At 35.2% G+C, this 17,572-nt stretch overlaps 1 protein-coding gene across 2 annotated transcripts in view; it reads left to right on the forward strand.

Annotated features, from left to right (window-relative positions):
• Positions 1 to 4,410, forward strand: part of NEGR1 (neuronal growth regulator 1) — a 1,417,016-nt gene extending 1,412,606 nt beyond the window's left edge. The window contains exon 8 of one of the 2 annotated variants that reach the window (XM_006896776.1): positions 2,883 to 4,410. In XM_006896776.1, the coding sequence (XP_006896838.1) occupies positions 2,883 to 3,007 (125 nt within the window). In that variant the 3' untranslated portion in view covers positions 3,008 to 4,410. The remainder of the gene's footprint in view (positions 1 to 2,882) is intronic. The other variant, XM_006896777.1, reaches the window with a different exon arrangement.
• The last annotated feature ends 13,162 nt before the right edge of the window (positions 4,411 to 17,572 follow it).

Below are 17,572 nucleotides of genomic sequence, written 5' to 3' on the forward strand. Positions count from 1 at the left end.
TTGCATGATGCCACTGTTGTAGAATGGGACTGACCTCGGTGTTGGGGAGAGACTGAGTAAGATGGGTTCAATAATGTATACTGCACTGAAATAGAGGAGGGAGAAAACTGTTTAAAAGAGATATGTGACTAGGTATTTCTGTCATGACAGGAGTCTAGAGCGACGGCTACATGGTGGAGGGGACCTGGGGGAGGGTTTGTAAAACACTGAAAGAATCTTTTCTTTTACTTTTCCAAGAGGGTAGTGTTCTGGGGTTGGGGGGAGCCTTGGGAGGGGACAAATCAACAACAATGAATGAATGGAAATCCAAAGCCTCTGTAAATTTTCACTGAAATTAATAACAAATTTAAATTTAAAAAAGAAAACAATAACAAAATGCAATTTTTTCCCTAAATATTTACAGCTCTAGAAACCCAGTGAAGAATCACCATCAGAGGGTTCTGGTTTGATATATGAAAATGACTTGATTCAGAAGAGATCATTTTGTAGAACAGAAATAATAAATTTTAATTCCAAACTATTTAGTGGAATTACCAACAAATATTGTTTGAGTATCCGCTTTGTATTAAGCTTCCATACATTCAAGATATACAAAGATAAATTAGCCATGACCTAGGAGAGTTTTCTGATAGGAGGCAGAGTTTTCTGGTGAGAGGCAATGGTATCATACAAAGAAATATTTGCAATCCATTTTGATGGTTTCATAATAGAAGAATATACCTAGTTCTCAGTGACACCAAAGGGGTAAATCATACAGTATGTTGGAAAAGGTAAGGAGATCTAGGAAAGAATGTTAAATAAACAAAGACAAAAAATGAACCATGTATTTTAAAAGCTAGGTAAAGAATTTCCATGGTCTTCAATACCCAATCATCCATAATAATCAATACACTTAATGTTCTACTTAATTTTTCAGCACAATAAAAATTACTTTTGCCTTGTATGCTTAGCTTTTAAAACATATTTTAGTTATAAAATAATTTTGTCTGCTTTGTTTATTAAAGTCCTTTAAAAGTGTATTGATTTTATTACACTCTAGTCTTAAGAAAAAAGCAGTAATTCTAAAACAGAGGTCATCAAGAATCTCATACAATATATATTTTTATTTTTAAATAGAAAATACATTTCTAGTTTTTGCACAAGAATAACTAAAAATAGTTTTATGATATTAAATTTCAAATCTTTTACATCAACTTTATTTTCTTAATCATTTTTTCAAGCTCACTTATGATGCAAATAGAAACATTAAAGAGTTTCTTTTGCTCTGTATACTAAAGTTTAGTTGCCAGAATCTGGATCCTACTCACCTGGAATCAACAATTATACTTACCAGGTCAAGTAAACTTCCCACTGACAGTTCCAACGTCTTGAATCTCTTTCATGTAATAGCAGTACAGACAACACAATTTATTCTTCTTGTTACATGGAAATATAGTCATTTGTGAAAGTTCCATTTAAAACTAACTGCTGCTAATTCAAACTCATTGTGACTTAAGCTGCTACTGGATTTGAATTATAAATTTGAGAGTGAAGTAGTACTTTTATTTATTACATCAATTTTTTTCCACTAGGAAGCAGTTCTTGAAATCCATGTTTATTTAAAAAACGTAGTTAAAATTGAAGTCATTCTTCTTGATGGGAGCACCGGTTTTAATACCCTCTCTTCTAGGCCAAAAACATCATCCAACAAGATTCATTTGTCTTTAGAATAGTGGGCCTTATTTGCTCTTCTCCTCTTACCTTTGAATATATTCCTTCTTCTACTGAAATGGCCATTCATTTTGGTAAAACTCTGTCAAATCTCCTTTTAGCCTGTTGTTGTTGTGTGCCATAGAGTCACTTGCAACTCATAGCAATCCTATGTACAATCGCCCTGAAACCTGCTCTATCCTGTACCAACCTTGTTGTCTCTGACTCACCTACCCTCATTATCCCAGTCTCTGAATCAATCCATCTCCTCGAAGGTCTTTCTCTCTTGTGCAGTTCCTCCACCCTTCTAAACATGGTGTCTCTCTCCAAGGACTGGTCCCTCCTTGCAACATGTCCAAAGTATATCAGATTAAGCCTCAGAATCCTTGTCTGCAAGGAGCAGCCTGGTTTCACCCTCTCTAGGATGAGCTTGTTTGTTCTCCTGGCAGTCTATACTATATTCAGTACTCTTCTCCAGCACCACAGCTAAAAGACATCAATTTTCCTTCTATCATCCCTATTCACTGTCCAGCTTTCTGATGTATAGTAAGTAATTCCTAAGACTACAGCCTGGATCAGGTGCATCTTAGTTTCCAGACTGACTAGGCATATTTAAATAAAAAGTGTTCTGTGCCAATATACTTTGCATATGCAATTCTTCTAATGACCTCATGATCATATTATACTTCAACATTCTCCCAAAACCAGGGAAAAGACAAAACTTCTTTTTCTTTCTCCAGGATTTAGTAGACTATCTGGCTAAATACATTTGTCAGAAGTATCTACAAATATATGCATGAGTGACTACATTAACTACGATCAATGTGTATGATGCATGTAAAAGGAGTAATAATGTTAGCTGTTGTTTATTGAATCCTTAGCATATATAGTCTTTAGCATATATGTATATATATATGTACATATATATAGCATATGTACTGAATGGTCTCCAAAATTCACATTAAGCCTGCCATGTGGATTATGTTAATTCCTTTTTTTGTCCTTGAGTAAATAGAACCTGCAGCTACTCGACCAGGCCATACACTGTCACACAGCAGAATCAGATGTGCACATAAGTCTATCTGACTGTAAAGTCAGTGCTCTTCCCAGTACACCCAGCTGCCTTTTGTTATTGTCAGGATGCTAAATGACACAAATTAGGTTTTGATTTAATCTTTTCCATTTCTTTCCAGCTCCAAGTACAGCCCAGTATGGAATTACCGGGAGCGCTGACGTTCTTTTCTCCTGCTGGTACCTTGTGTTGACACTGTCCTCTTTCACCAGCATATTCTACCTGAAGAATGCCATTCTACAATAAATTTAAAGACCCATAAAAGGCTTTTAAGGATTCTCTGAAAGTGCTGATGGCTGGATCCAATCTGGTACAGTTTGTTAAAAGCAGCGTGGGATATAATCAGCAGTGCTTACATGGGGATGATCGCCTTCTGTAGAATTGCTCATTATGTAAATACTTTAATTCTACTCTTTTTTTGATTAGCTACATTACCTTGTGAAGCAGTACACATTGTCCTTTTTTTAAGATGTGAAAGCTCTGAAATTACTTTTAGAGGATATTAATTGTGATTTCATGTTTGTAATCTACAACTTTTCAAAAGCATTCAGTCATGGTCTGCTGGGTTGCAGGCTGTAGTTTACAAAAACGAATATTGCAGTGAATACGTGATTCTTTAAGGCTGCAATACAAGCATTCAGTTCCCTGTTTCAATAAGAGTCAATCCACATTTACAAAGATGCATTTTTTTTCCTTTTTGATAAAAAAAAGCAAATAATATTGCCTTCAGATTTTTTCAAAATATAACACATATCTAGATTTTTCTGCTCGCATGATATTTGGGTTTCAGGAATGAGCCTTGTAATATAATTGGCTGTGCAGCTCTGCTTCTCTGTCGTGTAAGTTCAGCATGGGTGTGCCTTCATACAATATTTTTCTCTTTGTCTCCACTGAGTATAAAATGTTTGTTAAATGCTAAAATTTGAGAGCAAAATAAACAGCAATGGTAGAGTTAAACTATATCCTATATCTAAAGAATGAAGGAACTATTGGAATGCAAAAAAAAAAATCTTTTCCCTCATACCCAATGGAGTTTGAGAATTTTGACCCACAATAACTCAGTTTTTGTGATAGAAAACAATTTAACATAGCACAGGTAAATATACTGTATGATTTTTTTAGTTGTAGCTCAATATTACATCCACTTTGGGAAGCAATTCCCTTTGTAATGACAGCACATATCAGGCAAGGAATTGCCTAGCAATATAGCACTTTTTACCTTTCACTATTCCAAGCCAAATATTTAAAATAATTTTTCAAAAATTATCACTAATCATAAATATCACTAATCACCAAATATCACATGTGTTGGTAAGCACTCACAAAGTTTTGGTTCTTGTGACAAGTAGTTTAGGTGACAGAAGCAGTGATTCCATAGACAAGTGCATTTTGCATATATTCTATCTGAAAAAATCACTTAGTTGAAAATCTGGAATATATGTTGTGCAAAACATATTATAAATTACGTTTCAATAAATATCATGTGCTATGATGCAGCAGATTAATCCCTAATTCTATAATAAAATTGTTCTTTATAGCATTTTAGTTCAAAAGGAAAAAAAATTCATGCTTTATTTCTTCTTACATGGCATGTATAAGATTTGATCAAATGAAGAAAGATATCCAGTATCAAGACTTTCTTAATAATATAATTAGAGGGGTGAGTGGGGGGGAAAGAATCTATTAATTATAAATTATTATGTGGATCATTTCTATTATAAAGAATGAAAATGACATTTTTAAAAATAACTACTGTTCTAAGAAATATTACAAGAACAGTCAAAAGTTTTACTCTTTATTAAAAGAATATAAGACTAAAGAGCCCTGGTGGCTTAACAGTTAAGTATTCAGTTTCTATCTAAAAGGTTAGTGGTTCGAACCCTCAGCTGCTCTGTAGGGAAAAAAAACAACACACCTGGAAATCTACTCCTATAAACATTACAGTCTAGTGAACCCTATGAAACAGTTCTAACCTGCCAGAAAGGATTGCTATGAGCCAGATTTGACTCACTGGCACACAACAATAAACACCATTACATAGAATCCATTTACATTTGACAAAAATATGTTATTCCTATAGAGATTTCTCCAATTAGTCTGATTCTGCAAAAGTCATAGCAAAACCAGCAACAAAGCTTCAAGTATAAAATTAGATGCGAGATATTTCACAGAGCTCGTCCATATTAAAAACATCTAATGTTGTGCCCTGAAAGAAAGAGTTTGAGAATTTTTCCTTTGTCCAGAAAGATTTGGTTTCAAAATATGTAATACATCTCTTTTAATCAGAATAATGAATCTTAAATAAAGGAACATATTAAACATTTTCCCATTAAATGGCAATAATATGGCATCATGCTATTAAATTTACTAACCATAATTATTTGTTACATTACTTTGACTAAAATATTAAAAATAGGGTTTTTAAACCAATATGGCATTTTAATATTATTATTTATTTGCTTTTTTTTATATATGTGTGGAATTGGTCAGTAAAATACAAAATATTCCTTTTGTATTGCAGCTTTAAAGTGGCACACTCCATAATAATCTACTTACTAGAAATAGGGTGCTACCACAAAAGTGTTAACCATCAGTACCATTGTTTGGGGGAAAGAAACAGATCAAGAATGCACATTATACAGTGACCGCTTTCCTAGAGTTAAAAAATACCTCCTCTTTGTAAGGTTTGTAGGGTAAATGTGAGGTAAATCGAGATATAACTATGGATGAACCAAATAATTAGTTCAAAGTGTTGTCATGATTCCGAATTTGTGGAGTCTGGTGTTTTTTCCATAGAATGTGACAGAAGTACAGTCATAGCTCAGTAGCTATATGTATTTGCCTTTATGTTAGAAGAGACTTTATTGAGTGACATTTTTAAATAGAGGAGGTATTCACTATGTTTTTCTGTATCACAGCAGTATTCCTAGTCCTTAGGACTCTGGACAGAGTGAAATCATGAGTATTTATGAGTTCAATATTGTTCAAATAAGGATACAGTATTTGCTTTTCTGTGTGAATGTATTGCATATAATGTTCAAGTAGATGATTTTACATTTATGGACATATACAATGTCTGATTACTCCATTTTATCAGTCCTGACTGTACAAGATTGTTGCAATTTCAGAATAGCAGTTTTATAAAATTGATTTATCTTTTGATCTATAATAATTTTTTTCCTAGCCATTCATTTCAGTACTGTATGTTCCACAAGTTCCATTTGTGGAACTCCTTTTATTGCCCCCCCCCCTTTTGTTTTCAAGAGAGAAAGAAAAAAGAAAATGCAGTTGAGAGGAAATTGAAGAGGGAAAAGATAAAAGGAAAAAAAGAAAAGAGATAAAAAGGAAGGAAAAGAGAGAAGGAAGGAGGGAAAAGAGAGGAAGAAAAGCTGGTTGGAGAGAAGACTGAAATCTTAGGGTAGTCATTTTAATTAATTTGCATTCTTGGTTTAACTGAAAGTGGTGTAATTATGTTTTACAAGGATCCCATTTGAAACATATGTCCTGTTACACCATTAAGTTCCCATTATGCAATGATTATAATATGAAAAGCACTGCCCAAATTGTGGAGGGTTTTGTTTTGGGGTTTTTTTGTAACACTAAAGGATTTGAAAAAAATGTTAAGCTTAAAGATTTATTTGGGGGGGTTATAACAATTCAAAAATTAGTGCTTCATCATAACATTTAAGCTATATCTAGAAAGTAGACTGGAGAACTGAAAACAAAAATTACCCACATAATTCAGGACAAAAAGAAAATGTGTGGAATTAGAAAACTCTGAAAAACAGAATTATCAAAACCAATCATCTAGATTGATCAAATATATTGAGTAATTGTTAATTTATCCATTGTGTTTAGCTTTGTGACACAGCCAAAAGTTATCTATTTACTCTTTTCAATAAAACTTGTGTTTTTTTGAAATCCAGAAATGATTTTAAAAAAAAGGTCAGGTTTTTAACTATTTATTGAAGTATGTGGATGTACAGTATTTCAATAGATATGAATATGAATAAATGGTATGCCTTAAGATCCTTTGAATATGTATTTACTTTAAAGGCTGGAAAAATCTTCCTGTCTTTTAGTAAAACTTCCATATTTCATAATCTGATGTAAAATATTGTTGTACTGTTTCCAATAGGTGAATATAAAGTCAGTTTATCAATTAAATATGTATTTGACTCATTTTAAAATGCTATTAGTTTTAGAGAAAATAGAAACAAAGACTCAAATGTATTTCTGCTATTCCCTTCTACACTTATGTTTTATCCACTATACCATAGTCACAGCATGTAGGTACTCTAGAGAGATAAAAGGTAAAAGAAAATTTTAGATATTACATTGTAACCACTCTTTGTGTCAATGGCTCTCAAAAGTTTAACAATCTGAATCTATAGTAAAAAGAAAAAAATTATAGGAGAAATTTTATCAATTACTTTCAACTTTAACTTGAGAGGCAGAAGAAGTGACACCTGAGACTAATGACAAAATCCAGATGGTTATAAAGCTAAAGCAATTGAAACCCAAATGCCTATATAAGCCATAGGGATAGCATAAATTGGTAAGGCAGCTGGGTATAAAACACCAGGGAGTATATTTTTCTCCCTTAAATCACTCAAACATATTTCCTTAAATGCATCTTTCAAAAAAAAAATATTATTTGGTTAGGAGCCCTTATTACATGACTTCTACAAGATAAAAATGGGACTACACTCAAAGTGGATTCTTTAATAAGCCTTTTTCTTCAAATCAGACCCATTTGATAGTCTAATAGAACAATGTAGTAAGAAAAACAAAGTAATGAACAATAAAAAAGGTCTATGCTTGATTTCATAAACTGTTTTGAAATATGGGTATCTGCTGTACTAGAAGGCCATTTCTATCTGCCCATGATGAAAGTATATTAATAAAAAGTCTGACTACCCTACTTTCTCATTACAGACTTCCCCTTTTTCCAATTTCTACTCTGTATTCAGTCACTGATTCAGACATTAAGGTTAACATGTGAAATAATGCTGGTTTTCTCAAAACGAAACTCACCCATTTCTATTGAGTTGATGCCGTAGATTTAAAAGGAGCTATGGTGGTTTAATGATAAGGAGTTGTACTACTAACCAAAAGACAAGCAGTTCAAATCCACCAACTACTTCACAGAAAAAGATGAGCAATCTTATCCTGTGTGTTTTGAAAATCTCTGAAAACCCACTGAGGGGTCATCTATGAGAAGGTTCAAACAACAACATAGATAAATATATGTTGTTGTTGTTATGTGCCGTCGAGCCGCTTGCAACTCATAGTGACCCTATGTACAACAGCCCTAAACTCTGCTCTGTCCTGTGCCAATCGCACCATCTCTGATACACCCATCCCGATTACCCCAGTCACTGAACCAATCCACATCATAGAGGGCCTTCCCCTCCTGCGCCTGACCTCCACCCTCCCAAGCATGATGTCCCTCTCTAAGGACCAGTCTCTCCTTACAACATGACCAAAATACGTCAAACAAAGCCTCAGAATCCTTGCCTCCAAGGAGCATCCCGGTTTAACCCTCTCCAGGTTGAATCTGTTTGTTTTCTTAGCAGTCCATGGTACCCTCAATACTTTTCTCCAACACCAAAGCTCCAAGGTATCAATTCTTCTATCCTCTCTAGTCATTGTCCAACTCTCTGATGCATAACAAGTGATTGCTAAGACCATGGCCTATATCGGATGTGCCTTAGTCTCCAGAGAGACACCATTGCTCTACAGTACTTTAGAGAGGTCCCTAACAGCAGACTTTTCCATCGCAGTATGTCTTTTAATTTCCTGGCTGCTGGTGCCAAGAGTGTTGATTGTGGAACCAAGCAGACTAAAGCTGTGAACAATCTCAATCTCTTCACCATACATAGATATTCCAACATCACACCCCAGGCCTTTAGAAAATGATTATCTGAAAGGAGCATATATGAGTAAGAATTTGAAGAGAAAAATGTTCAAAAGTTTCCACTATATTGAAGAAACTGGAATTTCATACAGCTGAAAGTCAATGTACTCATTTGCATTTCCCAAGAAGCATAGGCCTTCACAATCAAATGTACTTTTTATCCCAGTAATTCCAAACTTACACAAATATTTAGGAAATGCTGTCTCAGTGAGATCTCAGAAGGAGAACAAATTGGCAAGTAAATAAAATCTAGTTTTCCTGAGAAGAAACAGTTTGTGTCCATCACCAAAGATCCTTTAGCAACTTGTTCCTATAATTGTCTTTATGAAACTGAAACCCACTTCTATTCAATGAGTTCCAACTCATGGTGATCTTCTATCAGGTTTCTAAGGCTGTGAATCTTTTACCAGAAGAGACTATCCATCTTTCACCTGCAGAGCAGGTGGTGTATGCCAATTCAACTTGTTAGCAGCCCAACACATAACACACTGTGTTACCAGTAAGGAGGAGGGTGGGCAATCACCTCCCATATGATTTACTGCCTCTGAAAACCTGTCAAGAGGGGTCAGTTCACACTGCAAGACACTCAACAATAAAAACACTACATATAAAATTTGGACAATGAGTAAGGAAGAACAAAGAAGAATAGATGGCCTTGAAATGTGGTGTGTTAGTGAATAGGGACTCACAAAAGAACAATTATAGAGGCAAGGATGGTGAAACATCATTGCACATACTTTGAGCCTGTTATTGGGAGAGGTCAGTCCTTGTAAAAAGATATGTTAGGAAAAGTTAGTGAAAAATAAAGGAAGACTTTTAACATTATGGGCTAATACAGTTATTGCAACAATGGATTTAAGCATGGTAGAGATGATAAGGATGGCACAGGACAAGGCAAGATTTTCTCTGTTGATCTTAGGGTCACTATAAGTCTTGGTTGACTGGATGACACCTAACAATATTGTAGTTGTGTGTTATCATGATCATGTGCTCTTGATTCAGAACTGACTCATAGCTGAACCTCCAGCAGGTTTTCAGAGACAGTGAAAAGCATGAGAAAAGATTGTCTATCCTTCTGCAAAGCAACTGGAGGATTCAAGCACACCTATGCTGTTCAGATTGCAGCACATCTTCTTAACACTAGGCTACCAGAACTCACTCCTAAGAACACAATCATTACATATTTGGCTTTACTGTCAATTATCTACAACTTACTTGTGAAATAATTTATGGGAAATGAAAGTCACAGAGCTCAACAGAATCAGATTCTCAACAGAATCAGACAATGTGGGGTTGTGTGTTCTAAACAATTATTAATTTTTCGTTATAGCACAAATTTTTACCCCAAAATGAGAAGACTTTATTTTCTGTTGTTGTTGTTGTTAAGTGCCGTCGAGTCGCAGGCGACTCATAGCAACTCTATGTAGGAGAGTCCTTGATGCTTGGGTGCCTTTCATCCTCTCTCCAAGTTCATAGGGTTTCCTGAGGCAAGCTATTATGGAAGTGGATGCCACTCCTCCTTCCACGCTTGTTTAATTGGGGAGCTCCACCCCACTCTCAGTCCACACTGGGTAGCCAACAACAACAAAAAAATCCTCAAGTTTTGAGGAGAAAGAGATTTCTTACTAGAATGCTAACCAATGGCTCAAACCCATCATTTTATCTAGTCTGTAGGGAGTCAGGCTGTTCAAAGGTGACCCCTCTTTGGTGGTTGCAATCCCTCAGCTGCTCTGGGGGAGAAAATAAGATATCTTCTCCTGTGTGATTTATAGCCTCAGAGAACCCGCTAGAGGTTCAACTGTGAATTTTTACTTAATGGCAATCATTTGCAAATAGTCTATATTCTCTTATTTAAATTACTCCTTTCCTTATCCCACAATCCATTATTCAATCAATAGTTTGGGACATTATATAAAAGAAATAAACTAATAAAAAATTAACATAAGGAGAACCACCTTACCCCAAGAATCCATAGCATGTAAAAAATATGCTTTTAAAACAATTAACAAGATATCTTTGCTGGTCACCACCTATTCAGGGGAGTGGGGAGGGACATTTAATTAATGATGTAGCAGGCATTTTACATTGACATCAATAAGAAAAACGAAGGAATAGTTGAGATAGCAGTATTTCATCCACCATGTACAATGGAATCATGAAAACATTGCGAAAATCTGTTAAAGGAACTGAATGGCCTGTTTCCACTTAATGCTAATGAGCCCATTCCTTGCAGGAATTTTGGCTTGGTAGGAACTACAGGAGGTAGCATGGTTCATTAGGCTTTCAAAGCTTTAAAATGTTAAAGAGGGTGCTTTTCCTCTGTCATTTAAGTGAATTGCTAAAAGCATTGGGATGTTCCTCAGTGGAACTTTGAGTTTGCTAGTTTCTTCATTAATTTTGACCTTTTGCTTTAAAAAGTTAACTTTACACTATACCACAGTTGAGTTCTACCCCCCTGCCGTTCAGAATTGCGCTTAAACAAGTACTCTACATGGAATTTTTCTGGGGGAAAAAATTAGAGATGGTGTTTTCGAAAAGGATTCTAAAATAATTTGTGGAGCCTATAATATGCTAATAGCAAGGAACAAAGATTTCTTGATTCTTGATTTTTATAAAATACCTAATAAGTTCCACAAAAATCTTTTTACGTGATTTTATAAATATGAATTATGGTCACTCTAAAATTTGCCAGTTCTCTAACATACATTTGATAAGTGCCTGGGAAAAATTGTGGCTAATAAAATATTTTATACACTCCTTACGCAATTGGTGCTGCAGATCTGAAACTGCTTCAAGATTTTGTCTTTCAAACCAACACAAACATAAACAATTGTTGCTATCAAAGATCTGGAAAATAGCCTCACAAGTCCACCTTTTGCTGTTCTGGTTAATTCAGAAAGAAAAAGAAATGACAGCAGGGTGTCCAAAAGTTCTATTTAAGTTCAGTTTGCAAAGATTTTAGAATAAGTAGCATGTTGTGCTTCAATTAATCAGAAGGTGAGACCTGCTTCAAATGCTGAGGTAAGAAAAGGCAAATTTCATCTAAATTAGAAATAAAATTCATTTCTGAAAATATAACTTTCCTGTTCACAGATAGTTTGTGCTTAGGCGGCATAGAGACAGACTTTTTTTTTTAATTTTATAATTTTTTTTTCTGGAAATATTCCCAGTTTAAAGCTAGAGAAACTAGTACATACATACTAAGAAATTCCTATTCTCTCATCGTTCAATGCTTCACAAAATATTAACAATTTATGATATTAAGCACAACAAATATATATTTCATCAAATAACTGATGCTGAGGTAAGAAAAGGCAAATTTCATCTAAATTAGAAATAAAATTCATTTCTGAAAATATAACTTTCCTGTTCACAGATAGTTTGTGCTTAGGCGGCATAGAGACAGACTTTTTTTTTTAATTTTATAATTTTTTTTTCTGGAAATATTCCCAGTTTAAAGCTAGAGAAACTAGTACATACATACTAAGAAATTCCTATTCTCTCATCGTTCAATGCTTCACAAAATATTAACAATTTATGATATTAAGCACAACAAATATATATTTCATCAAATAACTGACTGCTTTTTATCATAATCTCCATTTTCATGGTTAAGTTCATTTTAGGCTAATATTTCAAGAAGAATCTACCAGCTTATCCATCGATTTCAGAAATTTTAAAAATTAAATTTATATGAAAAGACATTATTTCAACTTTAAATGGATAATTAGAAATGTTCTTGTAACATTAATTAATTCATTCATTTATTTGAAGAAAAGTGTTTTTAGAGGACCCTCGAAGAGATATCTTAAAAGAATTACCTAGTGAAGTTAATCTAGATGTTCAGAAGATTATCACTAGAGAAAAAGGTATCAGTTTATCTATTTCATTCTCAAGAAAGCCAACTTCACCTAAGAACTGAAAAAGGAAAAGAAAGGAAGAAGTCTGGGAGAAGAAGGAAGGAGAAAGAGGAAGAGGAGGAGAGAGACGGAGAAGAAGGAGGAATGGGGGAGGGAAAGAGGAAGAGAGAGTGAAAATGAGAGTGAGAGAGAGAGAGTTTGTCTGTTTGTCTGTCCTCACACATGTTTGTTTCCTGCTACTTGAACCTAATATGAAGAACAATGTCTCATCTTTGCCATGACTTCAGTTGCCATAACTTACAATTAACATATTCAGATATATAGATTATAAAAGTCCTTATTTTCTAAGTTGTAGTCTCTTCTTTTTAAAAAGTTTCATTATCAGTCATTTAAAGTATGGTTTTTAACAATAATGTACCATGCCCTCTCCTCAAGTAAATCCTGACTATTGTATTACACACAATGAACGGGGGGCGGGGGTGGGGGGGGAATATCCATTTCTCTATGTCTTCTTCCAAGCAACGTCTACAACTGCTTGACAATAAAATCTGAAGAATAAAATCTGAATTTAAATAGGTCACCACTTTTCAAGTATGCACAGTATTTAAAGCATCAGATCTACTACTGTAACTGTCATGTGCAAGCTTTTGGTTTATAAAGAAAAGACAAAAAACAAAAACCAAAGACCTATCTAGAAGAAAAGTGGAAAAAAAAATGTTTTGAAGGTACATTGAAATCAAACATAATTTTAAGGGTTTCAGTGTTTCATAAATCTAGAGTATCTGTATATTTGTGTTTTTATATTCTATCAGTCATGGTTGCAAACAACAAAAACAGATTCACTAGGTTGAGTACAAAGGGTATTTGGTAGATACTGTAAGAATGGAAGACAAGACAGAAAGTACAACTCAAAATATACCGACCAAACAACCAAAACCACAATTAAGGTCTTTTCACAGAAACAGCTAAGTACTATACCTCTGTGAAAACTGCATACCTCCACTAAACTGACTGCCGTACTATTATTGTTAATATGATTAATACCACAGCGTTCTTACACTTGTATCACTATCTCTAGATCTAAAGTTCTGAGGAACTGGCCAACTTAAAGCTGCTCTAGGTTGCTAGATGAAACAGGTATCTATCCCACCTGAGTTTCAGAAGCACTGATGGGCCTTTTGTTCCACCAGATCCATTTATAAGAGATATTCACAAATTGGAGGGGTGGATAGCCAAAATATGATAATCGTCTACTATGCATGCTTATCACTTACTTATTGTTATCAAGTAGAAAATCTTAGCTGACCTTTCATAGGGTTTCCAAGGTTATAAATTGCACAGGGAAAGATCACAAATATTTCTCCCTCTGAGTGACTATTGTTTTCAAACCACTAGAGGCATGACCTTCATGTAAACAGTGCAACCTGCTACTAATGACGCCACTAGAGGCCCCTTCACCTGTTTACAGCCAGGTGAATATAATAAATTGTATATGTCCCTGACACACCTACCTACCCCATTATCCCAGTCACTGAGTCAATCCATCTCATCCAGGTTTTTCCTCACTTCCACTGTCACTCCACCTTTCCAAGCATGATGTGAGTCTCTCAGGACTGCCCTCCTTGCAACATACCCAAAGTATGTCAGATGAAGCTTCAGAGTCCTTACCTCCAAGGAGCAGTGTGGTTTTACCCTCTCCAGTACACACCTGTTTATTCTCCTAGGAGGCTATGGTATGTTTAATACTCTTCTCCAGCATCACGATCACAGGAATCAGCTATTTTATTATTCTTAGTCAATGTCCAGCTCTCTAATGCATAGCAAGTAATTGTGAAGACCATGGCCTGGATCAGACTGCCATTGTTGCTTTTCAGTACTCTGGAGATATCCTTGACAGTAAGTTTTCCCAATGCATTTCATATTTTTATTTCCTGGATGTTGTACGAAGAGTGTTGATTGTGGACCTGATTAAGCTAAAATTGTTAACAATACCAATCTCTATCCATCATGATGCTGCCAATTGGCCCAGTAGTGAGAATCTTTGTTTACTTGATGTTGAGCTTCAATCTATATTGAAGGCTTCAGTACTTGACCTTGTAAGGCCTCAAGTCCTCCTCAGTTTCAGCAAGCAAGGTTGTATCATCTTCATAATGCAGGTTGTTGATGAGTCTTCTTCCATTTCTAATGCCACATTCCTCCTTCCAGAGACCAGCCTCTGGGATGATCTGTTCCACATATAGATTGAAAGGTATGGAGACAGGATGCATTCTTTATGGACTCTTTTCCTGATTTTTTTAACCATGGAGTGTGCCCTTGCTCTGTTCTGATAACTGCCTCCTGGTCCAAGCATAGGTTTTGCATAAGCACAACCAAGTGTTTTGGGATTCCCATTCTTCTAAGTTAGCCACAGTTTGTTGTGATCCACAACAGTCAAATGTTTTTGCACAGTCAATTAAACACAGATAGACATTCCTCTGGTACTCTCTGCTTTCAGCTAAGATCCATCTAACATTGCCTATAATATTCCTCATGCCATGTCCCCTTCTAAACCCAGACTGCACATCGGGCAGTTCTCTGTTGATGCACTATTGTTTTTGCATAATTTTCAGCAGTATCTTGCTTGCATGTGATATTAATAATATTGTTTGATAATTTCCACACTCTGTCAGGTAAACTTTTTTTTAATGAAAACTAATGTGGATCTCTTCCCCTTAGTTGGCCAAAACAATATCACTTGTATTGATCAAAGACAAAGTTGATATATATTGGCTCCAAATATTTCTGTTCCCAGTCTTTCTTTACCAGTTCAATGAGATAGTAGTCCCTATTATATTCTTGGAGAAGGCTATCATGCTAGGAAGGTGGAGGGACAGTGCAGTACAGGAAGACCCTGGATGAGACAGATTAATACAGTAACTGAGACAATAGGTGTGTGCCGGAGTCAGTGAAACTGGCTTAGGACAAGGCAGGCTTCAGAGTTGTTGTACATAGGGTTGCTATAAGTTTCAGGTGACTTGACGGTACATAACCATAACAATCATACTAATAAAATTCAATATCTTGATGACAACCTCGATGGTATAGATAAAAGTAATTGCTCAGCCTTTATTTTAATTAACCTATTAGTAGAATTTGACATGGTTAATGTGTTACTTACTCCTCCTTGACACATTTTCTTTATTTGATTTTCATGACACTTGATTTGTGTGATTTTTTTTCAATCCTTGGAAAATCACCATGCTTAGAAAAGAAGAAAGTCAATGAAAGATAAGTCAGTAAATCTCATCAAGATGGATTGACACAGTGGCTGCAAAAATGAGCCTGACTATGGTGCGGATCTTCAGGATGATATGGGTAGGTTAAGGTTGCTAGTTAACTTGAAGACAATTAACAACATTGAACCATTGGACAGTAACCATGGTTCAGCAACCATTTCAAGAAGTAGCATATAATGCACATCCATGCTTATTGTTGTATCATTCGCAGGAGCAAATACATGGCAGCAACCCAAGTTCCCATCAACAAAAAAAGAGCTAGATAAGCCGTGGTATATTTGCACAATGGAATACTACACAGCACTGAAAAATTCATAGACTATTATATAAAATTAGTGAGCCTGAAGGACATTATGCAGAGTGAAATATCTCAGTCACAAAAGGACAAATACTGAATAATGCCACTGTTATAAAACAGGACTGACATGGGGGTTGGGAGGAAACCAAGAAAAGAGGGGATAAATAATGAACACTATATTGAAATAGATGAGGGAAAGAACTATCAAAAAAAAAATAGGATTAGGTATTATTTGCATGACAATAGTCCAGAATAAGAGGTGATAGTAAAGTGGACTGGGGGCAGGGACTGGGGGAAGGAGGAAATTGTGCAACAATGAAAGATCTTTTTAAGAGAAAAAGCAAACTGGAGGCCTGTGGATATGGAAGAAAAGGTGCCTCAATGAATAGAAATCCAAGTTTTCTGCAAACTTTTGTTAAAAATCACAATAAAAATATATATATATTTTTTAAAAAGAAATAGCATAAAATCAAGAAACAGCAGGACTGAAGAAAGAAATCCTAGTTTACTCAATGGTGTTGACCAGATACAAACACCTAACAACTCTCCACAAAATATTCAAGGCTAAAAATCATAAAGGGTAAGACCAGTATCTCTGTCCTGTATATGAAATTGCTTGTGGATTCAAAGAAATACTGAAGAAGTTCTATTGACAAAAACTAAGGCCCCAGGTATTTATGGAACACTACTTGATATGTTTCAAGAAATATCATCATTGTATTTTCCCCAGGCCAGAATTCAAGCTGGAAAGGTGAATTTTTCTCAGCTCTGAAGATGAGAACGGATACCAACATTCTGCCTATGTTTCATAAAAACATGCATTTTATCTGACATTATGTTCCTATATTTCACTGAAGTATTGACAAATATACAAAAGATGGCCCTGTGTTGTAATACTTGTGTTCTTTTTTTCTTCCAGAAATTTGCACTAAAATTTTCTATTACAATATAAATGAACTTTTTTTTTTTTTTACTTTTTCAGCTCCATGGTGGCAAAGCCATTGAAAATAGAATCATTGTTGAGATAATAAAACACAATTAGGTTTTTCACAATTTCACATACATTCTCAACTAAAAGAATTATTATCCTGGACCTCTTAATCTTTGAGAATGTATGGGAATGATTATATGAAACATAATGTCAATGAAGAAAAGTGAAATACACACACAGACAACGTTATGTACATGAATGAAACAATATATATGAATAATTACACGAACACTAATAAAAATATGTTGTTGTTGTTGTTATGTGCCGTCGAGTCGTTTGCAACTCGTAGCGACCCTATGCACAACAGCCCTAAACCCTGCTCTATCCTGCGCCAACCGCACTGCCTCTGACACACCCATCCCGATTACCAGTCACCGAATCAATCCATCTCATAGAGGGTCTTTCCCTCCTGCACCGTCCCTCCACCCTCCCAAGCATGATGTCCCTCTCCAAGAACCCGTCCCTCC

The sequence above is a fragment of the Elephantulus edwardii genome, unplaced genomic scaffold (assembly GCF_000299155.1).
Source record: "Elephantulus edwardii isolate Elephantulus edwardi_28Jun2011 unplaced genomic scaffold, EleEdw1.0 scaffold00190, whole genome shotgun sequence".
Lineage (NCBI taxonomy): Eukaryota > Metazoa > Chordata > Mammalia > Macroscelidea > Macroscelididae > Elephantulus > Elephantulus edwardii.